General features: G+C 44.0%; 5 protein-coding genes and 1 long non-coding RNA gene across 15 annotated transcripts; 3 read left to right on the top strand and 3 right to left on the bottom strand.

The window, feature by feature from the left end:
• The first annotated feature begins 163 nt into the window (after positions 1-163).
• Positions 164-4,542, top strand: mfsd9 (major facilitator superfamily domain containing 9). Its single transcript, XM_049728179.2, has 6 exons — positions 164-536; positions 1,317-1,404; positions 2,094-2,137; positions 2,686-2,815; positions 2,932-3,141; positions 3,400-4,542. The coding sequence occupies exons 1-6, from the start codon at positions 450-452 to the stop codon at positions 4,191-4,193; spliced, it is 1,353 nt and encodes a 450-aa protein (XP_049584136.1). The 5' UTR covers positions 164-449; the 3' UTR covers positions 4,194-4,542.
• slc9a2 (solute carrier family 9 member 2) lies at positions 4,499-10,497 on the bottom strand. Its single transcript, XM_049728178.2, has 13 exons — positions 9,972-10,497; positions 9,088-9,302; positions 8,776-9,024; positions 7,591-7,841; positions 7,307-7,524; positions 6,948-7,147; positions 6,635-6,724; positions 6,499-6,569; positions 5,951-6,118; positions 5,756-5,861; positions 5,373-5,489; positions 5,210-5,297; positions 4,499-5,073 (listed from the first exon to the last, which is right to left on the bottom strand). The coding sequence occupies exons 1-13, from the start codon at positions 10,252-10,254 to the stop codon at positions 4,739-4,741; spliced, it is 2,391 nt and encodes a 796-aa protein (XP_049584135.1). The 5' UTR covers positions 10,255-10,497; the 3' UTR covers positions 4,499-4,738.
• Positions 10,498-11,087: 590 nt separating this feature from the next.
• Positions 11,088-20,033, top strand: inpp4aa (inositol polyphosphate-4-phosphatase type I Aa). Of its 3 annotated transcripts, XM_049729031.1 has the most exons (24): positions 11,088-11,221; positions 13,508-13,754; positions 13,844-13,888; positions 14,074-14,192; positions 14,255-14,371; positions 14,458-14,537; positions 14,616-14,733; positions 14,814-14,904; positions 14,981-15,128; positions 15,332-15,462; positions 15,624-15,728; positions 15,894-16,002; positions 16,075-16,092; positions 16,164-16,344; positions 16,458-16,727; positions 16,791-16,938; positions 17,071-17,103; positions 17,173-17,345; positions 17,408-17,531; positions 17,623-17,890; positions 18,046-18,143; positions 18,215-18,327; positions 18,392-18,546; positions 18,609-20,033. In XM_049729031.1, exons 2-24 carry the CDS (start codon positions 13,625-13,627, stop codon positions 18,739-18,741), a joined length of 2,907 nt encoding a protein of 968 aa, XP_049584988.1. In that variant the 5' UTR covers positions 11,088-11,221; positions 13,508-13,624; the 3' UTR covers positions 18,742-20,033. The 3 variants fall into 3 exon arrangements, with proteins under 3 accessions (XP_049584988.1, XP_049584987.1, XP_068507797.1); XM_049729030.1 differs by having other exon boundaries at positions 17,071-17,345; XM_068651696.1 differs by having other exon boundaries at positions 11,102-11,280; positions 17,071-17,345.
• LOC125974138 (uncharacterized) lies at positions 16,948-20,827 on the bottom strand. Its single transcript, XR_007483383.2, has 5 exons — positions 20,680-20,827; positions 20,345-20,457; positions 20,076-20,142; positions 17,160-17,364; positions 16,948-17,079 (listed from the first exon to the last, which is right to left on the bottom strand). It is a non-coding gene; the product is annotated as an uncharacterized lncRNA (long non-coding RNA).
• A 299-nt stretch (positions 20,828-21,126) lies between these two features.
• On the top strand, positions 21,127-24,085 carry si:dkey-4e7.3 (uncharacterized protein LOC402865 homolog). 8 transcript variants are annotated; one of them, XM_049729041.2, is made up of 8 exons: positions 21,128-21,359; positions 21,439-21,534; positions 21,785-21,827; positions 22,014-22,201; positions 22,625-22,804; positions 23,000-23,111; positions 23,194-23,330; positions 23,421-24,085. In XM_049729041.2, the coding sequence occupies exons 4-8, from the start codon at positions 22,022-22,024 to the stop codon at positions 23,733-23,735; spliced, it is 924 nt and encodes a 307-aa protein (XP_049584998.1). In that variant the 5' UTR covers positions 21,128-21,359; positions 21,439-21,534; positions 21,785-21,827; positions 22,014-22,021; the 3' UTR covers positions 23,736-24,085. The 8 variants fall into 8 exon arrangements, with proteins under 8 accessions (XP_049584995.1, XP_049584998.1, XP_049584999.1 ...); XM_049729042.2 differs by having other exon boundaries at positions 21,753-21,827; XM_049729040.2 differs by having other exon boundaries at positions 21,736-21,827.
• Positions 23,872-25,004, bottom strand: coa5 (cytochrome C oxidase assembly factor 5). Its single transcript, XM_049729051.2, has 3 exons — positions 24,759-25,004; positions 24,487-24,570; positions 23,872-24,413 (listed from the first exon to the last, which is right to left on the bottom strand). Exons 1-3 carry the CDS (start codon positions 24,858-24,860, stop codon positions 24,372-24,374), a joined length of 228 nt encoding a protein of 75 aa, XP_049585008.1. The 5' UTR covers positions 24,861-25,004; the 3' UTR covers positions 23,872-24,371.
• Positions 25,005-25,127: the final 123 nt, after the last annotated feature.

Here is a 25,127-nt window from a genome sequence, read left to right as displayed (position 1 = left end):
AAACTCGTTGTGAAAATAGAAAAAAATGTGTTCCACCTTCAAAACTTTGCATTTGTGTAGAAAAAAAAGTCCCAAGAATATGAATCGTGTTCGTTTGTTATTTTGAAATCCTTATTTGTTTACAAAAAGAAACACTTCCGCTTTTAGACGTGACGTCAAAGATGATACCAACCGTTCATGTTAACATGGGGTAGTCGAACTGGTCTACCCGAATTTTTTTCCTGTACAAAACAAGAACAACCACGCTCCCGCCATCTCACTATGAGAGTCGAATATTTTATCTAGTGATTTCCGCTTTTTTGTCGCCGAATTTTCCTTTAAAGAAGAAACAATCCAGATTGTTTGTTGGTCACCCCCTTTGAGAGACAACCGCGGAATCTTTGACGTGAAACTCCCAAGTCGGATGTGCGCTTCCGCGTTGCCGTCAGGCGTGCGGTCAGAGACGGAGGATGAGCAACCACAAATGTAGCACTTTGTATCAGAAACCACCAGGACGGACGAGAATTCTTCAATGTATCTATGTGGTTGGCTTCATGGTGAGTAAAGTGACAGCAGCTAAAACACACTAGAATGTTTTGTGATCTCTGCAGACACACTTCAGTGTGTAAAACAAATACAACTATCTTAAGGAAACTCGGCAAAAAAAATGATCACACATAAATGTACCTTAAAATAATCGGTCATGCTTATCTGAATAACAGTATGTGCTTATTTGCCTTTTGTTTATTTGATCAAACTAAAGTAGTCATGCAGGTGACAGTCAGGTGCATATTTCAGGTTGCCATGGCAACACAGTGCACTCTGAGGGTCTCCTGTTCCAAAGCATCCCCGTCACTAAAATCTGTTGCAGCATGAGGCAGCTCTGCAAGTCAGTTACATTAACACCATGGGAAAATATGATAAGAACAATTCTGTGGGTTGACGACTAACTTTTTACCTGCCAAACCTGCTAACCCTGTCTTCATCTAATTGAAAGTGGAGAGGATAAGAAGAGCCACTGGGCAAGGTAGTGTTCTCAAATAACATTAAGCAGTGCCTTCAGAAGACATAATGACTTGCCTTGAGCCTTATATTAAGAGTTTGGCAACACTTGCTCTGATCTCCGCAATGGAGAATGAATAAAAACAAGGCAGAGCTTCCTTTTTCAGTGTTCACCTCCAATGTCCATATTTAGAAAGACATTTTCTTAAAATGGTAAGAGAACGTCACATTTACAAAATCCTATTTGCCATCACCGATCCTTTCCGTGATGACGTCACAGAAATTAAGATGTTCTCTTAGCTTTTCTCTATTTTTTCCCCTTTCTTTTTTTGTAGGACTTGTTTGGGGTGAGCATGATCATCCCGCTGTTGAGCCATCACGTCAAAGCGCTCGGAGCAAGCCCGACTGTTGCTGGTATTGTTGGTGAGACGTAGCCATGACCCACCTTACTTACGTTCAAGGCAACAAATAAAAACAAATTGTTTGTCCAATAACTTCAGGCTTCTACTAGAAATCAAAAAACTGTCAAGAAAGGTCTTATAAAACTTTAATTATGGTTAATTTGTGGCACTATGGTGGCAAGTGTTTGCCTTGTCCCAAGATAAAGCCAAGGGGTGCACACTTGTGCAACCACATCCCTCAGTTGTATTTTTTCACTTCCCCACTCAAAATAGTCTATATTTCTAAATTGAGTTGGTCACATTAATGGGAAAAATATTTAAAAAAATATTTGAAATAATTTTGGGGTGTTTAGACTATATCTTCATTCGACTTATTTGCAAGAAGCACACGGGAGACAGTATGTCCTTTTAGCACTTGCAAGTGGAGAAAACGTTCATATTAGGGTTATTATACCTAAAATTTTTATTCATATATATTATATAGTACACTGCAACTGGCTGGCAACCAGTTCAGGGTGTCTAAAGACAGCTGGGATAGGGTTAGGGGAGAAGCGGTAAAGCAAATGGATGGATATTATATACATTTATGATTTCATGCAACTTTTCCTGTATCTTATTTTTAACCCACACTTTTTTTTTTTACCCGTCAAATCAATTGTGTACATAATTGTTCAATTACTCCCTGATCCGAATCTTTTATTTTGTTTGCAGGGTCCACATATGGCGTCTTACAGTTGTTCTCAAGCACAGTCGTGGTGAGGATCAACTTTTAACACCCCCCTCACCCCCTTCTCAATTTGACACTGTATAGGCACAGTGATAGTCGATAATAGACCCTTTCTCATCTTGAGGAAAGAAATACTCTGACAAAAGATACCGAGTCAAGTATTCCATCTGATGCAAGATTCTCAGGCCTGTGCTCAGCTCCCGACGTAGGCGCAATTGTGGCAGATCATGCGACCAATTAGGATGATAAGGAGGCATCTGTTACTCCCTGCGGCGGAATCTTGACAAGTCTACAAGCGCCTGCACGTGGAACATGACAAACTCACTCTGTCTAAATTGCATTATTTGTGTGCGTGTGTGTTAGAGTTGGGGTAGAAATTGAATACAACTCTGTGCTGTTGCTTAATAAGAGATACAGAGTCGCCACTAATTCTGCCTCGATTCCGTCATATAAATTACTAAATACTTCATTAGGAGAACCTATCATGAGATGCAACAAAGCGTGACTAACAAAACACAAAACTTTATGAATGTCGTTCCTGTAATTGACTCAAAATGTTTCGTGGGCGGTTTTCAGGGCAGCTGGAGTGACGTGGTGGGTCGACGTCAGTCTCTGCTGACCTGCTTACTTCTGAGCGCTTTGGGCTACAGCCTGCTGGGAATGTCCACCAGCATCACTTTGTTTGTGCTCTCACGGATCCCCGTGGGTAAGTGACAAGTGGACTGTACTAACCTTAACCCGAATAATTAAATTAATTCTTTGACTGATTAGTCAGCGAGTGTTTGTTAATGATGCCAGCCTGTCGACTGTCTCCCGTCTCAGGACTGTTCAAGCACTCCCTGTCCATCTGCAGAGCCCTGCTGTCTGACCTGGTGTCTGAGGCAGAGCGCCCCCTGGTGATGGGACACTTCAACGCCGCCTCCAGCGTGGGTTTCATTCTGGGGCCCGTGGTGGGCGGCTACCTGACGGAGCACGAGGGCGGCTTCTACACCTCCGCTTTCGCCTGTGCCGCCATTTTCCTCATCAATGCAGGTGGGTGGATAAACATATGGAAAGTCCCCAACCGTTTTTGCACCACGGACCGGTTATATGTCAGAAATATTTTCACAGAACCGGCCTTTAAAGTCCGGAGGGTAAATACGACGAAATAAAATCATACGAACAAATCTAAATCACTTAAAAATAAAACTCACCATTATGTTGCATTACAACTGGGGTTGTTTAGCTTTTTGTCCCTTGCAGACTACCGTAGTTCTTTTTAGTGTTCCAAATCCTGTTTGTCTTTTGTAGGGCTTGTATGGCTGCTTCCATGGGACCACATTATCCTACATTGTAACACCACCAATAACTCCAGCAAATCAATCAGCAACGGTTGCTCAACCAAAAGCCACGTCTCAGCACGGACCTACCCAGATATTGCGAAGACGCGGCCGTCCTCCCGGGAGCCTGCCTGGCGCCAGCTGTCCTCGGTGGGCTCCAGGATCCGCATGGTGGCCTTGTCCGACATGTGGGACCTGTTCCTGGTGCGCCTGCTGATGGCCGTGGCCATCATGCTGTACTACAGCAACTTCTCACTGGCCATGGAGGAGCGCTTCTCTCTCAAGCCCAAGACGACAGGCTACCTCATCAGCTACAGCAGCACTCTTGGCGCGCTGGCCGGCTTCCTGGTGGGACCCGTCACCAAGCTCTACGGAAACAACATGGCAGCCCTGCTGCTGCACTCCACTCTCCTGACGTGTCTGCTTATCACGCTGTACGCCACCGCCCAGGGCGTGTGGCAGGTGCTGCTCACCTCCACCTTCTTTGCCATCTCCACCACAGTTGGGCGCACCAGCATCACCGACCTGGAGTTACAGAGAGGCGGGGCGCGGGACAGCGGGACACTGATCGGCGCCGGACAGTCGGTAACGGCCGTGGGTCGCGTGCTGGCCCCGTTACTCTCAGGTGTCACCCAGGAGTTCAGCCCGTGCGGCCCCCCCAGTCTGGGGGTGCTGCTGGCTCTCGCAGCGGTGGCCGTGCTTCTCGTTAGAATCCCTAAATGGAGCAAGATGGGGGGGATAAAAATGGCAACCAAAATAGAGTAACAAGACCAGACTTTTCTTCAAAGCACTGAACTTTTTTCTCATACTGTACAATTTTGTTCAGAGGGGGGGTTTATATTATAACTATTTTTATGGCTTGACATTAGTGTTTCTTTAGCCATACTCTAAGCACCTGTGATCACTGCTGTATTTGTATTTTATTACCAGGCCAGCGATTCACAACAATCATATCAAAAATCAAATGAATGGAATTCATTGCAGCGGCCCGAAAAAGTTTTTTTTTTTTAATTTATTTTTTAACAACTTGTGTTGACTTAGAAAGAAAAACGGAAATCCACACACATCCATGAATTAAAAACAATATTTACTGGTTTTTATATATATATATATATGTGTAATAAAAAACACAATAGTCACCTTAAAAATTTACATTCAAAATGCTACTGGTAATATTGCTAAACTTTTAAAGATGGGCCACATCGGCCATTGTTGACTGTCCTCTCAGTTTAAGCTTCGTAGTTGTAGTTCTTGAAAAAGAAACAAAATGGCCATACTGTAAAGCTTTTATGTTGCACGTGTTGACCTCGTCACTTTGACGGTTTCCATTGCGGCCTCCTTAGCAGTGGGTTCCTCGTGGTGTCCTCTCGAGGTTCTGCAGCCCAGGCAGCGACCGCAGTCGAGCTGTCATTGTTGTTTACCTTTTCTGATGGGTCTGCGTTGCGGCGAGGTTCAACAGCAGAAGAATTTGTTCTGGATAGACCTCTCCGGGGCCGTCTTTCATCCAGGAGGTCCACGGAGGAAGCTTCCTCCAACGTGTCCAGCCGGTGCAGAGGAAATCCCGCCCTGGACGAGGAGCGTGAGGGCGGGGCGAAGCGGGAACGTCTGGCAGGGTACGACAACTCCGACATGGTTTCGTGATCATCTGTAAGCAAAACAATCCAAATGAAATGTAGCGGATCGCTGCCTGCTCAATTTAAATGATGAAAACTGAGTAGTTATTTTCATTTTCATATTAGCTAAACGGCGTTCTCCCACTTGAATGAAAAGGAACAACGCACCAGTGTCACTCTGCCTCATAGGTGGGAAATTAGAGTCCAGGTTCTTCCCAGCAGGAAGTGAGAAGTACTTGTGCGATTTGGGCACCACCTTCAAATAAAGAAATAATAAATGTTTCTTTGCAGAGCGGGCACAGCAACCTCACACCAGCATGTCAAAGTTTACCGCCGTCTGGAAGCTTCCCGAGCGGAGGCTGCGTCGGATGCTGGAGTGACGTCGGATGAGAATCTCTTTGGCCCGACTGTCATTGGGCAACGCGTGCTTGCTGGTGTATGACGTTGTCTGATGGGAGAACGATAAGAAGCTTCTTGGTACCATATAAAAACACTCCTAAAACCATCACACCAAAAAAACCTAGGAGCTCGTGTAGATCAAGTTATTCAATTTGTTTTGTCAACTGTTAAGGCTTAAGTGTCATACGTCAGTGCCCCGCCAGATGGCGCTCTTCTTACATATTAAATAATCACTGTGCTGTTCATAATTTCATTTTTTTTTTGGGGTGAATATTTGTATTCTAATGTATTATTGAGTAAACACTAAGGCCTCACCCTTTGTCTGATCTTGTACATGTTCTTAGCCAGAATGTCATGCATGCTCCTCAGGTCAGCAGCCAGGAATTTCTTCTTAGGCTTAGCAACTCCTTTCTTCTCCTCACTAAAATATTTTTTGGGACAAAGCTCATCAGTTCATCACAACAAATGGAGGGTGAAAATCACACACAGAGACACAAGACAGCTTCATACTGCAGCGAGACGATGGAAGGCGCGGCACTGATGTCTCCCGACACTGTGTCCAGGATCTCCATGGCGTTCTGCAGCTCCAGCTTCTTGTACAGCGCCACAATGCTCGACTCCGCACGGTTGTCGCGGATCAGGATTCGGCGCAGGATGCGAGTGTTGAACTTCATGAACCTGACAGTCACAGAAAAAAAGAAATATTGAATTAAATGGCTAATAGAATGAGCACTTTAAGCCGCTGCTTTTTTCATCTGCTGGACATTTTGTTTTGAATATATATTTGTAAAGATTTGTGTTTGAGGACCCCTGGTATCGATGATAAGAGCTTCATTTTTGTAACAGTAAACGGTGAATATGTGAATTGTAGTCAACGAGACAGACAATGAGGAACCTTTAAGAGATTTCGATAGAGAAAAACCAGTCTGGCCTGTGCAAAAGTGAACTTGACACCACATCTAAACTTCCCACACTGTGCCACAGCAGACAATGGCAGCATGGTTGAAACAAAAGAAAAAAAAAAGTAAAGTTTGACCAAGTATGTCAGTGAGACTCACTTGTCCTTCCAGTAAAAGTGACTCCACTGTCCACACAGGTCCTCGATGCCAGCGACGGTGTGTTCCATCAGCTAAGACCACAAAGAGGGATTTGTTCAGCTACAAAACTATACTTTCAAATAACACCAATACATACCCTGCAGTGAATTTCCCCGTTGATGGTGTCCAGATTGCGATTGGTTCTGCGCACGTTAATGAACTCGATCAAAGGTCGGATGCTGATGCCCTGCAAAGATCAGAAAAAAAAAAAAAAAAGATGCTTTAACCCGCCCATGTATAAAGACATCATCATCAAAAGCTAAAAAAAAAAAAAATAATTGCTTAATCTCTGATTAAAATGTGCTGCTGACCAGTGCAGTGACACCTTAAGTTGTACGACTTTCCAATGTGAAATACTGCCACCTACAGGATTGGAATGTAACAGCACGTCAGCATACGTTGCTTCATACCTGTATAAAAACGGTAAAGATGATGATGGCAATGGTGGCGGTGACAAAGAGCTGCTTGCGGCCGATGTTAACCGGAAGAGTGAAGGCCAAGGCGAATGAAATTGCCCCTCGAAGACCACCATATGCCAGACCAAACTGATCCTTGAGGTTGAAGGGTATGGTACGGAAGGGGTTGATGATTTGAGTCAGCACGAAGACACCTGCCAAGGAGGGGGCAAAGATTCAGTCGAAAAGTTGGATTGAGATATAAAAATGATCTTCAATTACGATAAATATTTTTTCCAGCCTTTCTAGTATCATCTGTATTGGGTTAGTATCGATATCCAGTCTGTTTGGGCTCTCAGCCCCCGCGTCCTTACCGAGACCCCTCCAGAGAAAAGCAAAGAGCAGCGTGAAGAGGATGTAGCCCCAGTTCCACTCGTGCTCTGTCGTTATGGTGACCACGCCCAAGAAGAAGAAGATGAGCGTTTCCGAGATGGAACCCAGCATCTTGACCACGTGGCGGATGGTGGTGCACGAGCGCTGAGAAACGTTTTCCTCCACGTAGTACTTCATGGTGAGTGCGCACGTCACGATGCTGACGGAGAGAGAAGATGGGTTGATTGAGCAAAAAAGACATTTTTGTCACTGATTGTCTACTCACGCCATGATGGACGAGATGGTGAAGAGCTCCGCCACCAGGTAGGCCAGGTAGCTGTACATGAAGATGAAGAGCGGCTCGATCTCCCGCACCTTGGAGGTGAACCTGGTGGTGAAGGCCGCCACAATGCCGAACAACACGCCGAAGGCCATGCCGCCCAAGCCCACCACAAAGAAACGGGCCATGCCCAGGAACACGTCCACCGGTTCCACCACCGGCATTTCCGCTATGAAGTTGAACATGTTGTACAACACCTGTAACAACAGTCACAGGTGAATTAGGGAGCAATTTGCGATAAAAAGCAAAAGGGAGGGGGGGGGGGGGGGGGACTGTAGGATGGGGGAAACTTCAGTCCAGTTTCGGATGATTTGCGGGCAATCTCCTCCCATAACGTTTGCCAGAGTGCCCTCACAAACTGGTTTGACGACATCTAAGCAAATAAACTCCCAACGGCAAAGCGGAATGTTTATCAACCATGTTACTTGGAGTCAACTTTAAATCGAGATGCCCCAAACATTGCGTGACACAAGGCAAAACCGACCACGGCGAAACCTGAGCTAAGCTTGGAGGGGAAAGAATAGAGAAACACAATAGTATGTCTAGCTTTCATGTCATTGACAATAAAACGGGGCCAGACTGGAGTTTCAAAATGGAGGGTGGAGTTGGGGAATGGCTGTAAACAAAAACTCAAAAGCTACATTTACACTAGAAATTAGAGTAATTGAAATCTTTTGCTTGTCTGTTTTCATCTATATAGTCCATATCTTATTTATTTTTCTTTCCAGAATATCATTGTATAAACTGTTTTTCATTTCCAAAATGATGTTCTTCCGATAAATCAAGTTTCTGTACCTCGAAAAAACTAATCAGCAACCATGTTAAGAATTAATAGCAATAGCTTCTTCCTTCTCCTTTTTTGAACATGTTGATTTGTCTTATTGGCATAACATGAAATTATGTGAAAATGTGAAAAAAATGATTTTGTGTTTGGTCGATCTCAAACTTCAACGTTTGCAAGATGGAAAAATGGGAAGCTTTTTCTGGTTCCTCATGCAAATTCTAGATTTTCCGTCCCCTCAGGTCTCATTTTGTGGTGGGTCAAAACATCGGTACTAACTTCTGTACACAACCCACATTGTCTCGTGTCACCAAAACAAGCAACAAGAGAAAACGTCATCAACAACTCACCACAGTGACGGCATCGTTGAAGAGACACTCTCCGAACACCACGATGTAGAGCTGCTCATTGACCGACACATCCTCGAAGACGCTCAACACGGCCACGGGATCCACTGCTGAGATGATGGCGGCGAAGAGCAGATTCTCCTGCAGGTTGATGTCCTGCACTCCGAACGCCTCGATCTGGCATATGGCGAACAGTGACATCCCGATACCGATGCTGTTCCACAGGGTTCCCACCACTGCGAACCACAGCACCTACACACACAGACATATTAACCTCGGTATCACTGCGAGACCTTTCGGGTATTCCGAACATACCGTCCCGATGTTCTCAAAGAAAGGCCTGGTGGGCATGAAGTAGCCCGAGTCCAGGACAATCGGGGGCAGCATGTAGAGGAAAAAGACGTCGCTGGTCAGCACGGCGGGGGGTTCCTCGTTGACTGAGTGCATAATGGCGCCCACGATGAGGCCGATGCTGATCAGCAGGCATGACTCGGGTACCCAAACGGTGATCTTGTTGTACACGTGAAAGCCTGAGAGAGGAGAGCAATGTTCTGAAATCATTTTGATCATATCAGCACCATCTGGAGCAGTTGTGATTTATAAATTGACATAACTTAACTTGCTTAAGATGCTACATTTATTTAAGCTAAAGGACTGTAATACAAACAAATGCAAAATACCATTGACATAATGGTTAAGATTGACATTTGATGTTTTAAAAAGCAGAAGATATTTGAACACTTGTAGACAGATAATGCAATATTACACATGGGCATATATTCTTTATCCTCTACAGAAAAAAATGCATTTTACAGAGTCACTTACAGTAGTAGCTTGAAAATTTGTTCTTGGCGTCTGCATGATTATACTGCCTCCCAATGGAAAGGCAGGAACACCAGAAGGAATAGCCCCATGATTGCAACATTTAATTACGATGCACAAATTGTTAAAATTTCTAAGATCAGTGAAAGCTTTGTATTTTGTGTCAAGATAAGTTTTGGTTCTGCCTAGTTTCCAAAATGCGTATTGTATATTATTGACACGAGGAAAACAATTTTTCAAACTGCACTTTTCAAGTTAAATCAGTATTTCCACTTGAGTGTGAGAAGGCTACCTCTGCCACCTCGGACTTCAGAGAGGTCAAATGATTTTTTTTCCTACGTAATGTTGGAAACGTTCTACTTCAATATGCCACTTACCGATCTTGGCAAAAGAGGCGAGTAGCACCCAGAGAGTTATCTCAAAAGGAATTTGGATTCTCAGGTAGTCCATGGTGAAAACGGGTAAATTGTCCTTTTCGGACTCTGGGTATGCTTGGGGCCCGTCCGGCTCGACCGGGGGCACCACCGTGACACCACCGCCAGCGGGAACACCACCCAGCGTGGGCTGAGATGAGATCCTCCCCGCGGAGCCATGCAAGACGCTTAAAATACCACAAATAAGAAGCAAAACGTGCCATGGTCTGCTGAGGTGAGGATCCATTTTAAGTGTCCGTCGCGGGGAGTTGCGCTCAACCAATCCACCAGGCAACTAATTAACGCGACAACTACTTTAAACACGCATTATATTTTCCTCGCTGAAACATTCAAAAGCGACAGCGACATGTTTGCCAAATGTCTGGTGTCTCCCTTTGGTGTGTCTGCTTTCTTCCAAAGTTGAGCACAACTCAGAGCACACCTGTGGAAAAGTCTACCTGGGGCGCGTGCACGAGTTCCTCTACATGGGCGCGGTCACGACTGATTGAATGTCACGTGACCTGATGGGCTCTCAATGGCTCAGTTTCGGTGGACGCGCAAGTTTCAACTTCCCGTTTTGTTCAACAAAACAGGTTCATCCCAGTTGACTTGTTAGTCTAAAAAAATATTTAAAAATATTTTGAATAGGTTTATCTTGATTTTATTTTTCACAAAATCCTGGCACGAGCATGGATATGTTTACCTATTACATCCACTATGCATGCTGATTGTAATTATGACATTAATTTGACTAGTTTATTAGTTCCTCATATGTTTTTGATCACAAAAATCTGAAAGCATAATTGCTATCACATAGTTCAAACACAATGTTTTTTGTAAAAATAACATGAATACAAAAATTAAGAGTGCACAGTAGTACGGGAGGCTACAACGTTATCCTCGACTGACGGCTTTTTAAAACCAAATAATAACGGTGTTCTTAAATACGTCAACAATGGCGACGTCATTACAATTGCGTATGCCACAGCATCATGGAGGCCACAAATGAACCAGCAGCAGTCGAGAACGTTTATGAAGGCAGCTTCAAAGCAGACCTTTAGCTCCCTCTAGTGGCTTTAAAGTGACGTTGCAGGGTGTCACAGGGAGTCTGGGCGAGTCTCGTGCAGCCTGCAGACGCCGTCGAGCAGCCAGGATGGATGCAGCAACGCTCGGCTTACGATGACAACACGTTTTCTTCCTTGATTCTCCCAAAGGTCGGATTTCTGACATTTACATGAAATACCTGATGACGTCACGCATTCAAAGCGAGAAGGTGCTGAAATGAATAGCGATATGGCTGTTTTTGTTTTCATCTGTGCTCCCCCTCTCTCCTCCCCCTCCTTCGTTTTGTAAGCATCAGCAGACATCATGACGGAAATTTGTAATAGTGTGTAATGTTGTGTGATTGTGTGACACTACTACACACAGTAGCTGTTCAAGTAAACAGACGAGATGACACAACATGTTTCATGCGGGATTAAAATCCAGGCCATTGGTTGTGGATTATTAGGAGGGAAGGGGGATGTTTTCATTTATTTACAACTCGATTTGATGCCTTTGAGTCCTTTTAGGTGGACCAAAAAGACCTTGTTTTGCTGTCAAAGTGGTGCTTAAGGGTACCACCCCAGTGACAAATCAGTGTTGCAGAGGTAGTCAACCTGAGGTCCATGGGCCACATATTGGATCCGGTCCGCTCTGCTAATATGAAACAAAATTTGATTTCTGTAGGAGTGTGAATGCGGAACTGAAATGCAGTGGAATGAATCCGAAATGTGGGAAAAGATGTGACATTATAGGGCAAAGTTTTTTTCCCTAGATTTTGCTTTAGTTCGATTTGTTTTTCCTCAAGGGAAATGTGTGTGCTAAGTCAAACTTAAAGACTGATCAATGATTGAGCAAATAAATACTGTAGCTTTCCTTCGCATTAAAGTGATGCTGTGACGTCAATAATGTGTGACACATCCTGGCGGCATGTTTTCTCATGATGCGGCTTAATGTTAATGTTGCGTTTCTATTGAGTATTTTGGGGGAACAGCTGGTGATGACTGCATCTGGAAACTTACTGAAGATCTGCAGGCAGTCCTACAAAAAACCCTAAATAGAAATAAAATGACATCCATAAAGGTGGAGTGGTGAACCCGGATGAGCTTTTCTGCAATGATGAAATTAGCATCTTATGTGAATAAGTTACCACCGAAGTCCGTCAATCTCCACGATTATTTTTTGCTGGTTCCAACTAATGCGCTCAAAGCAACATGATGTTTGCTTTCCTCATATTTGTGTGTGTGGGGGGGTCGCCTAATGAGCGACATAATGGAGAAGCTCGCCACATGCATCTGAGGATGATGGTGGTTGTCAAACACGTGTCACCACGATGATCTGTGACTCCCTGGGTTGATGTACCAAACCGACTGTGACACTCCTACAGAGCACCCCCCCCCCCCCTCCCCCCCCCTAACCAACATTCACATTTTCTTCACACACACAGGCTATATGAGCTCATCTGTGACTGAGCAGAAGAGCAGCATGTGTGGGACCGGGCGGGTGACGTCAAAACAGACTCATATGTAAAAATAGAGCGCCGTGGCGGATGCTCTTACACATGAACACACAATGACATACACATATAAACACACACACACACACGGATGATTAAAGCACTTCTGTATTTGTTGGTGTAAAGTCACATCATCATCTACTGTATATTGATCTACTGACTTGTGATGTGTTATTATTTTTTTTAAACTTACCTTAGAGGATTTTACAATTAATTATAGACATATTTTTTATTTACAGTTTAGATAGTGGAGACAATAACCATTTTTATGACTCCATTACTCATTTTGTAATATATTTTCCCCCAATTCTTTTGAAATATTTTTGGGATTTTTTACCTTTTTTTTACAAACATTATTATTAGCATTTTATTTTAATTTTACCCATCCTACAATGTAGTCAGTGGTCAATGTAGTATTTTTATTATTATTATTATCAGTAGTAGTAGTGGTACCTTGCAATGATGCTTTTTAAAATTTATTTTATAAGCTTTAAAAACTTCTCTTCAGACTTCAATTTCAGAAATATTTATCAAATTTCCCATCTCACCTAAGGTTATAAGTGTAGATGGGACCCCATTGTTACTTTATTTCCCATTCCCAGGTAACTAGCAACTGGTCATGTAGTATTGGGAAAAGTATAACTTGTGTTTTGATTAATTCTAAGCTTCCAATTTTATGAGGAGTTTGTGGAACAAATATATTCCACCTTTTTACATGAGTAGATTAAGCAGGGGTATTTTTAGTCATGTGAAAGTTCACACTGGGAAAGGTTTGCCACTGCCTAAATTTGCACATCAACAGAGTTGTTGCATGGAAGAAGATAATTGTGTCAATTTAAATGCAGCCAGCTGGATGAGAAGATGATGTCATCAGTGTCTGTCATCTGTCTCCATGGCGACATCAGACTTACCCCCACTCTTCTTCTTGTTTGCCTTTCATTAGTGACTCATGCGTAACTGCTGACGTCATCACACGAGACGTCCATATCGCAAGAAAAGTTCAGGTTGAAGGTTCGCTTGAAATTTCTTCAAGGTCCTTACCAAAACCAAAAAAAAAAGGATGCATCCTCAGCCGCGACGTGACCCGTCCACGTCTGGGAAAGAGCGTAGCCCCCGTCACAGGCCGTGGTCAGTCTACCGGGCCAACACGTTTGATCTTTCGTCGGAGATGATGGGGCTGGCTCTGTCAGGTAACCATGTGACCGTATCCGTGGTAACACTGCTCCATTTATGACAAAAGAGCTATTCCAATTGAGCTCTCCTTCTCTTCGGTCTACAGGCAACAGTCAGGACCCGGACGAGCCAGTGTTGGAGTTCAGTTTGGGTAAGAATGTGTTTTGGAGATGGACATGAACTTAGACCTCACAAAATTGAATTTATGAAAGGAGCCTTACTCTAGGACTTGCACCAGAGGCTCAAACTCGGTCCAGAACAGTTCGATCTTACTTAACCTCTGTGAAAGCAGAGCAAAGAATTAGTGACTGCTCCACAACTTCCTGTTTCCTCCAGTCTGCAGTGAGCTGGTCACACCCACTGTGGACCGTAAGCCCAGCAGCTTTGTGGCCGTCAGCTGCACCACTCCCCCCCAAGCCTTCTGGACCAAACACTCTCAAACCGAAATTATTGAGGTACATAAACCTTCCTCGCTCCTCTTAAGGACAACATAGACCTTCTTCCATGTTGCCTGCAGGGGACAAGTAACCCCATCTTCTTGAGCAGCGTGGCCTTCTTCCAGGACTCTCTAATCACTCAGCAGACGCAGGTCAAGCTCTCGGTCTACGATGTGAAGGATCGCTCCCAGGGCACTGTAAGTCACATCCGGATTTTTTTTTCGGGTCACGATCAAACCAAACCGTTTGGTGAACTCTCGGAAATACCACTTCTGTCAAACAGATGTACTTGCTCGGCTCGGCCATATTTTCCTTGAAGGAGCTCCTGCAGGACAAACACCATCGTCTGCACCTGGCTCTCAGGTAGCCCATCTCAGTGTTTCCAAGTGACCCCCCCCCCCCATCTGGACTGGGGATCCCGCTCATTGAGTTTACTTCCAGGTCGGCCGAGAATGAACGAGTGGGCAACCTCACAGTCATCGCCTGGCAGATTGAGGAGAAACATGAGCAGAAAGCTTCGGTTGCCAAACTACAGCGAGGAGACACCGTTAACGGAAGGGTGAGTATCTATACTTCTTCCGACATAGTGTGAATACTTTGCCTCAGTATGTTGAAATGAAAAGTCATATACATTTTTAGATGGTTCTTCCAGTGGACGAAAGCCTGACTGAATCTAAAGGCATCAAGTCCAAGTCTTCGTCCCTGTGTAAAGATCCCCTGCTGAAGGCCGGTGAGTATCATCAGAGAGCATCTGAACTTCAAGAAAGTTTTTATGGTGTCACGCCGATGTTTCCCGTCGTTCCCAGTGTTCGGAGGTGTCATGTCGCACATGTACCGTTTCCCCACCACGGACGGCAACCATCTCCGCGTCCTGGAGCAGATGGCTGAGAGCGTGCTCTCCTTGCATATCCCTCGACAGTTTGTGAAGTTGCTTCTGGAAGAAGACGCTGTCAGGTAACATTGCCAGATAAACGATTTGAATGGGATTAATAATTGTCAGCTAGAACATGAAATAGAAGAACGAAGAATCCAGCCATCACCGGAATCCATCTGCAATATTCAATTGAGAGTGGCGATGATGTCTCGGAGTTTTATTTACGCATACAACTTCTGGTTGCGTTTCATTTCCCTGAGACTGTCCACCTTTAACCTCACAGATGTTGTGAACTGGAAGAACTGGGTGAGTTGTCTCCATGCTGGGAGAACCTCAGGAGGCAGATCATCACTCAGTACCAGACCATCATTCTCACATATCAGGAGACCATTAGTGACCTGCATGAATACAAAGGTAAGAGCCACAACTTGAAGATACAGGAACACAACATATTCGATATAGAAGAAAAAAAAAACATGACAAAACTGCTTGGTCTTTTACTCTTCATGCTTTGGTAGGTGATAGATAATCTTTTGAGTTCAAATGAAAATAAACTAGCCTATCTTCCCTTTCAGGACCTTCTTTTAAATCCAGCACACTGAAGGCTGAGCGGAAGTTGGAATTTATTCCGACAAATTTGCACATCCAGAGGATGAGAGTACAAGGAGATTCCGGCTACGGTAATTCACAATCGAATGACATCCAGTAATTAAGAGCCGAGTATTATTATCTTCATTAAGGTGGAATTTTTGACACCTTTTTGCATTGGATCTTATTAGATTGGGCACCTAATATTTTTTGTAATGTATTTAGTGTTGCTTTCACTGACCGTGTCGTTGAATCAGACCACACGTACGACGTGGTGACGAACGGCGCACCCGCTGCACATCATCAAGGCTTTAAAGGCTGCGGCCTGAGGAAGCTCCTGCAAAAGCTCGAAGAGGCCAGACAACAGTAAGTAGTACGCATTTAAAATAATTTGAAATAAACATAACACCCTTTTCCTTTTTTTTTGTGCACTACCAGCTCTTACGAGGAAGAAAGGTGAGCCTGATGATGTCATTGGTGTGTTGTTGCCGCACATTTACCTCCCAAATCGAAATGGTTTTGCATAGTTCCGCCGGGCCGAGAGGAATGGCGTACCAGCCGCAGGATATCGTCCGAGCAAAGGAGCTGATTGGCCAAATTACCACGCTGAAGACCCAAGTGTGCTACTACATTGAGCGTCTGACCAGAGCGGCCAAGGAGCGCTCGGCCAACGCGCTGGAGAGAACTTTAGCTGTCCTCAAGGAGAAGGTGTGGTTCTTTTGCGCTGATTTAGAGCGCCTCGTTGTTGTGAGGCGCACGTGCTAACCAGGTTACTCAACGTTTATGTTTTATTGAACAATCTATCCGCTGGCCTCTTTCAGACTCGTCAGTTGGTGAGCGTTTGCGACTCCAAGCTCTTATCCTCGGCCATCATCGCCCTGGCCGCCGCCCGCCCAGCGTACGCCCTGCAAGGCACTCCGTCCCCTTCCTCATCCTCCCTCTCGCCTTCCTCGCGCTCACCCTCGCGCTCTCCAGCTCACCACCCATCATCTCCTTCGAGGGTGGCTACCTCGCCCTCCCGCCTCGCCACCCCGCCGGAGAGCATCGACGCGATTAAAAACAAGCGAGCCTCCTTGAATGCGGAGGAGTGGGTACGAGAACATCCATGAGCCTCATGTGTGGACGAATCTTTATCCTATGTAATGTGTGTGCAGGAGAAAGTGTGGCTGAATGTGGACAAGAGTCTAGAATGCGTTATCCAGAAGGTGGACAGGATGCTGCGAGGGGATCAGCTACAGAGCGACAGCAGCTCTGATGATGTGTTTGCGTTGGCCGGTGAAGACACTACAAACAGCAAAAAAGGTGAAGCTCTTATTTTGTCAGTAGTTGATATATTTGAAATGTTTGTCGGCAGAATTTTGACCACATCTCCTGGCATGCAAGAAAAGAAAGACTTGAATAAACTTGTTGACTCATACTCCTTCTCCCTGATAGGGAGCAGTCCTGAGCGGGGAAAAACATCTCCAGGTAAGTTGACCTCTCCATCCTGCATGATGTCACTCAAGATCTGGTGTACCCCAAACCTCTTTCCCGCAGGAGAGTGGGCCGAGGCCCTGCACCCTCTTCTCTCCACGCTGAGCGACCGCGCCTCGCTAATGAGCGACAAAGCCAAGAAAGCCATGGTGTTCCTCCTCATGCAGGACAGCGCCCCTACCATCGCCATGAGCCTCACACTGCAGTACCGCCGCGACGTCGTCTTCTGCCAGACGGTCAGTTCTCTGCGGCCGCCTGCAACGGGATGAAGATGATTTTTTTGCTGGTGTGCTTACAGATTACAGCTCTTATCTGCGGATTTGTCCTCAAGCTGAGGAACAGCTTGTGTGATTCGGGCTTCCTCAAGCAGCTCCATACCATCGGGCTGTTGGTGCAGTATGAGAGCTTGCTCAGCACCTACGGTAATGTGCACGGACGCTTTTCGAATGCATATTAAGATGTTAGAAGGTGCGTCAGTGGTGAGATTGCTCCAATGTGTTTTGGCACCTTTAGGTGAGGAGCTTGCCATGTTGGAGGACATGAGCGTCGGGGTGACCGACCTGAGGAACGTCACCTTTAAGATCACGCAAGCGAGTACGGTCTTCAGTCCGGACATGCTTCCAGTCATCACAGGAAACAGGAACGGCTTTAATGTCAGGGTCCCCATCCCCGCCGCCATTTTCGACGGTCTGCCGAGGGAAATCCAAAACGGCATGCTGCTGCGCGTGCAACCCGTCCTCTTCAACGTAGGAATCAATGAGCAGCAAACGCTGGCTGAGAAGTAAGTTGATACAAATGTCATTAACGAGACAGAATTATTATAGAAATGCAGATTTAATCGGAATTCAATCAAGTTCAGCAAGTTTCCATGTTCGAACGGACGAATATTGATTCATTTGAGGACGGGATTTGATTCGAACGATTGTTGGTGTGCAGGTTTGGTGACACATCTCTGCAGGACGTCATCAATACGGAGAGCATGGCTCGTCTCAGCTTGTACTACGACCACTTTAAAGAAGTCCTGCCGGAAGATTGTCAGTCCACTCTGCTTTTAAAGCATCAACAGTAAAAATGTCTCCTTCACCTCCACTGTTCCTTCTCATAGGTCTTCCTCGCTCACGGAGCACCACCAATCTGCCCGACTTGCTCAAACAGCTCAGCCACAACGTCAACGCCAAAAAGAGCAAGAATGTGGAGATTTTGTGGCAAGCAGCAGAGGTACACTGCTTAACACTTTGTGACCTCAATGCATATTTTGGACCCCAAAAAATGTCTTCTCCAGGCGTGCAGACGTCTGAACGGCGTGCGCTTCACAAGCTGCAAGAGTGCCAAGGACCGCACGGCTATGTCCTTGACGCTGGAGCAGTGTCACATCCTGCAGCAGGAACATGCTTTAGCGCCGCAGGTCTTCTACCAGGCCCTGGACTGTATGCGCAGGTCAGTTGCTCGCCAGATGTTCATCACTCCTAACCTTAACCCTAACCCAGTCATTCTTGCAGTGAGGGCTGTCGACGGGAGAATACTATGAAGAATGTGGGATGTCGCAAATACGCCTTTAACTCACTCCAGCTCAAGGCCTTCCCCAAAGAATATCGCCCCCCGGAGGGCACGTACGGGAAAGTTGAATCCTAACTGGAGAAGATTGACAAATTGACAGCATACACACACACACGCACACAGTGACAGTTGTTGTGTTTAGTCACCAATAAGGAGATTTGTTTATTTCCAAGCGCTATTGTAGATTGTTTTTTTAGTGATTTTGCTTCCTTTCAGTTGAATTAAAAAGGACTATTAGTGGCAAACTGAAGAAAAAATTCATTTAAGAAAACTCAAGTATTATCCGGGGGGAAAAAAATGAATACTTTCAAAAAAACAATTATTTTTATTTCTCTTGACTCAACTGTTAACAAGCGAATTTCAAAATTCTCCTATTCTCGCAATATTACAACTTTAAAGATATAAGACTTTATTCTCACAACATTTTTCATGTTAAAACTATACATATAAACTATTTTTTGCTTCAATCCTGAAACTATATTGAAAATGTGAAACTTTATTCTCATAATTATGACTTTAGTCTTATAAGATTGGTTTAATTTTACAAATCAATATAACATTCATCTAGAAAATATATTACTTTATTCTCATATTAAGACTAATTTTGAAAATAAAACTTAATCCTCACAAGATTATAATTTAATCCTAAAATTATGACTTTTGTGTCTTGATTGAAAATATGCAGCATAATTCTCAAAACAGTACAAATTTACAAATTTAAAAAGACCCAGCCTACCAATTGTCTTTTTCAAATCTTTCTGGAACTGACGTCACACAGCTGAAAAATGTTACCTTCACAGACGCACTCTTTGAATTTGGACACAGCTTCAGTTTGGTCCTAATACTTCTTTATGCATTGCAATCTACTGATCTTTATTTTTTCTTTACCTAAATGCCACAGCTTATGATATAATGAGTAAATGTGCAGGAAAACAGATTGCATGAAATGTTACAAGCGCACCAGATGTGGATTGAACGTTATTTGATTGCACATTGGAAGCTCTTGGAGAAGAACCCCACGCAGCATGTATTGGTTTGAGTTGCCGCATTCAGCGGAATTATGCACATTGTTACAAAAAAGTGATTTTGCACGGGATTGAGAAAAAGAATTATTGTTTGCGGTAAACATAAATTGTATTGAGCTTTAACAGCACCTCCTTAGTTGCTGCTATAGCAGGCCCCATGTACCTCACTGTACTGTAACACACACTGCCAATTTTAATTTAGAAATTATATTTTGCTTAGAGCTATTTGTGTTCATGTATGTTAAGATTATTGCATAAATTACATGCGCATAGGTGGAAGAGCTTGTAAAAATGGCTGCTGAATAAAAGATGGTCAACTCCAAAAATGGGTGTGAAAAATGATATGTGGCCTGCAATGTTTATTTCTTGTTTTCTTATACTCACCATGATGTTCTTGTGTTTCAAGTACATGGGCCAGACGTGGCCGGGGTGGTCTGGCACCATGTGGTTCCTTGAAAGCAGTGATTTCCAACCAGATAAAAATTTGTTGAAAATTGTGATTTATTTAAAATATGACAATGACGTATCGTGACAGACAACGTAACTGAGCGATTTTCCATTATGTGGAAGAAGGTACGGCAGATTAGATCATCCAGCTGTATCAACAATTTGTGTTCAGAACTAGGCCAATATGTTATTTTTTACATACTTACTTACTGGCAAGTGTATTTTAACATCATGGGTTTCCACACTTGAGGACTTGACCAGACTGGGATTCCGCTCTTTCTTCGGGATTTTAATGAGCGGAACAATCAAAGTGAACAACCTTTAAAACACATTAAAAAAAATGGATGAGTTTAAACATAAGGCACAATTTCCTTCGCAATACAAAATGCAGATAAAGTTCAGTTCATTTCACCAAAAGAAAGAAAGACAGGGTATTGAACATAAAGTTACACTTTCAAACAAAAGGGTTAGGGTTAGTTTTTCAAACACAATTTAATGCTTGTCATAAATAAATGAGTCCAGTTGAGAACTGTGAGCTCACCTGTAGTCTCTTTGGTCTCCTCTTCCCATGAGTTTTTTTTTTCTTTCTCCGTGGAGCTCAGTACGTTGCTCGCTGATCGAAAGGATTGTTTTTTGCTGTTTGCTGCTTATAAACCCTGGCGTGCGCGTTCCCCCAATCAGGATTGATTGCGCTCAACTGTTGAGGCGCTCTGAGGAGCGCCCCTGCGTGCTGCGCGTTCACGTCATACCCCTGCAGTGCCCCCTTGTGGTCACATGCACCCACAGACAAGTGCGCACCTCTCAGGTCACCGCAACACTTAACTTATTCAGTGAATACCGTAATGATGAAAAAGTATCTCGCTCATGTTAATGAGCTCAAAAGAAAATGTTTTTCTTTTATTTAAGTCACACACTCTCACACACATGCGTGAGAATCGAACTCGGGCCTTGAGTTTGACACCAGTGCTTTAAGGCAACAACCGGAAGTGACGTATCATGCCGCTGGTCCTCCAGCATAAAGTTGAGCCCTCTCTCTCTCTCTATTTTTTTTTAACCCACACAAATTTTATGCAACATTTTTAGGATGTCTTAAATTCGAGTAAGGTTTTATTGTCTACAAATGCAAAAAATAACGTGCAAGTTCTTACTCTCTTGAGCCTTCTCTTGCCTCCCGTGCATGGCGCTGTGTGTTACCGTCTTGCGCCGCAGCTTTGCACCGAGGTAATCTTAAATTCTTTCAATTATTAACATTAGAAGAGAAAATTGTTGCTTTATATGCACTGTGCATTTCCTGTTGTAGTATCGACGTGAGCGTGAGAGAGTAACGCGAGGGTAACCAGATTTGGGTTGCGGAAAAAAGGGGACGCCGCATATTTTCGAGGACGCCTGGGCAAAGGTTTTCTCAACATTGACTTTTGGGACTTTATATTCTTAACTTTATTCTCAGTACCGTGTAATGTTTTTACGTAGTACTGCTACAGATTCCTGCAAAAAAACAACTTGACATGCCTTTCAACAACCTTTCATTTTGTAACCTTTGACCTTTTCTTTTAACATGAAATCATCTAACTTTATTCTTGTAACATTCTAACAACAGTTTCTTGGCAACAACAGCTATCAACTGTCATTGTTTCTTCTTTCCGAAGACTTCAGCAATCACACGCTTCACTTCATTTTTATATCCAAAAGGTAAGTATGGTCGCCTAAGTTAGTGTTTCTCCACCTAAAAAAAAAAAAAATACTTGGCTCTCCAAGTAATGCCATTTTGACTAATAATAAAATACAGTAGCGTAGTGGTCCAAAGTGGATACAACTTGAGTTGAGCAACTGAACTGTACTGTAAACATAACTTAACTGTTAAATTGTGCAAAACAGCCTCCAGAATGAGCAAGAAGCTGCTGATGGATGTGGACTGTGGTGTGGATGACGCGCAGGCCATCATGTTAGCACTAGCTGCCCCCAACGTGGACCTGCTGGGAGTGACGTGCGTGCACGGAAACACCACAGTGGAGAACGTGTGCAAGAACACGCTGCGGGTTTTGCAAGCTTGTGATCGGCTAGAGGTGGGTCCATTTTGGTTTGACTTGGAAATATGGAGATTTGGAAGAGGTTGCGTCACATGAGTCAAGTTGACTCATGTGACCTTCAGGGACTGACAATGATTTACTTGTCCTCCAACAAGGAAGCCTCAGTTAGTAAATGTCTGTTACATTTTTCTTTCCAGAGATATTTGATTTTGTTCAAATGATGGCTTGATTTTCATAATATTGTGACTTTTTGAAATGTGGCTTGATTTTTGGAAAATTGACTACTTGGATAGACTTTGACAATACTCTCATAAAGCTAGAATTTTCTTGAAAAATTTTCATGATCTTTAGACGTTTCCCCCCCCCCCTCAATATCTTACATTACAACTCTCGTCTTGTCAATTTTGTTCAGGTAGAATCTTAAAGTCAACCCCTCGAGTGCTTCATTTCTTGTGCTAGATTCCAGTGTTTAAAGGTGCTGCCAAGTCCCTCCTTGGCAACACGTCGGACGCGAGCCACTTCCACGGGCAGGACGGCCTCGGAGACGCCCCTGACCCGAATGCTCCCAGCGTGGACCTGGTGCAGGACGAAGGCGCCGTGTCAGCTATGATCAGAATTGTCAATGAGAACCCTGGAGAGGTGAGCCACTGTTATATAAAGTACACCTAAATTCCTTATTGATAAAGTTGTACATTTATTGGTAGTTTATCATCACATGAGATGTATTAGAAATTTTTGTTGCTCGTGTCTGTCTGGAAAAACAGTTCCACGAGAGAAAATACAATCCATGCTGTTATGTGACCTGTGTGTGGGCTTCTCTCGCATTTCTGCAAGGTATCACTGGTTGCCACGGCGCCACTCACCAACTTGGCTCTGGCCGTAAGGTTGGAACCGTCTTTGCCGAGCAAGCTGCGGGCGCTCTACATCATGGGAGGCAACACTGAATGTCAGTCAAGTCGAACATCATCAACAATAGCTGACTGTGTGGAGTTTTTGTTAAGTGACACATTTACGGCCGCTTTGAGCAGCACGAGGGAACATCACGGTGTGCGGGGAGTTTAACTTCACAGCTGATCCGGAAGCGGCGTACATCGTGCTGAACGAATACCAGTGTCCAACCTACTTGGCATGCTGGGAGTTCACGTGCTACAGCAAGCTGTCCTGGGTGAGCACATAACAGGTTATTTGTGTAACAAACATTACAGCAGAGTTCAGGATTTATTGAACCTGAACACCATCTCTCTGCTTCTAAAAGGAGTTCTGTGACGCCTGGCTGGCGCAGCCCACACACAAAGCTCGCTTCATGGCACGCATCTTCCGCCACAGCATCGAGGCGTCACTCAGCGGATTCGTTTCCTGTGACTCGTACGCCGCGGCCGCCGCCGTGGATGACGCGTTAGTCACCGAGACCGACTGTTACCCGGTCACCGTGGAGCTGACAGGCACGCACACACGAGGCATGATGGTGGTGGACAAGATGGGATTGCTCAAGAAGACTCACAAGGCTTTTATCATGAAGAAGGTGGACATGGAGAGGTTTAAGGAGATGATGATGGCCGCCTTGAAATAGTTCTTAATGCTTGAAGAACAATAGTCACACTAATAGAACTGAGTCACACTGAACTAGGTTAATGTTTTTCTTCACATTAATAAAATGAGTATACTGGCTCTTGTTTGAGAGGACGATTAAGTAGTGCAGACTATGATTAGCTGCTTGTCTGATTGGTCCAGTTTAACTTTATTTTTTTACCTTTTTTACTCAATGTAGGGAACAGGATGATATGCACACATCTTTATGCTCTAATGTGTATTGTTAGCCCCAAGAACATAACCAGCAACTGGTTCACTTCTAAAAATAGCTCACTAATGATGGGCCACTGTGACTTTTGAAGAATTAAAACTGAACATTTTTATATTCATTGTATGTGTTTTACTGTGATTTTGTTCTTGACTCATAAATTAACTTTATTTTCAGTGTGGCTCTACTATCTAGGCACAGTTTCATAATACTCCCCCTGCAAAAACTAATAAAAGGTAAAAGCAAAAATGTCTCTCTTCATTTGCTTAAGTGTCAAATAACTTTTCTTGAAACTTTGTCAGTCCTTTGTTGCTCTCTGACATCCTGAGCTGTTCAAGCAAGCAGGAAGAGGAGACGCTTAACTGGCACAGTTCTTGCAGTCTTCAATATGGATGCCATGTTAGTGCTTTAATATCCCTTTCTTCCTCTGAATCTTGACCTTGTGTCCAGCTGCGATAGAAAAGTGTGGAGAATGTGAATGGACATTTTCAGTGCTTGGTGCCGAGTCTTTTCACAAACTCACCATAGATCTCTTGCACTCAAAAAATGACGTCTGCAGGGCTTTGCAGTGGCCTTCCTTCAAGCATTCACTGGGCATTTTGCCCTCCTAAAAGGGTGGAATATATTCTCAATATGCATTTGCATACGGATAGAACAAGTTCCATTGTTGCAGGTGATCCATGGTTGAAGATTTGGAGCATAATTCAAGCAATTTTTCTAAATTCTTTAACACAAAAGCGTTCATATTAAAAGCGAAGCGGGGGAAAAAAATACTGATAGGCAGGTGTGGCTTACCTTAAGGACGCAGTCATGTTGAAGGAGACAAGCTTTAAAGTCCTCTCTTAGCCCAGCACAGGCTCGGTTATCTTCCTCTTTATCTTCGTAATATTTCGGCATTGCAAAATTCTGTTGACAACAATAACATAAATAACCTCAATGGTGCGAAAACCAAAAGGGTTGACATCTATATTAGTTGTCGTGAACGCACTCCGGGGCCATTTTGAAAACGCGTTGCATGATGGGAAACAGGAAATGCTGGCAGAAATGCATCATGGGAGCAGTTGTAGTTTTTATCGTTTCTTCGAGAGACCAAAAAAAGCATACAACTGTAGGCCAAAACTAGTTTGAGACATAAGGATTAATTTGCAGAGAACAAAACTAAAT

The sequence above is a fragment of the Syngnathus scovelli genome, chromosome 8 (genome assembly GCF_024217435.2).
Source record: "Syngnathus scovelli strain Florida chromosome 8, RoL_Ssco_1.2, whole genome shotgun sequence".
In the NCBI taxonomy this organism is placed as follows: Eukaryota; Metazoa; Chordata; class Actinopteri; order Syngnathiformes; family Syngnathidae; genus Syngnathus; species Syngnathus scovelli.
The sequence above is the reverse complement of the archived record's forward strand: the minus strand, read 5'-3'. Positions and strand labels throughout refer to the sequence as shown.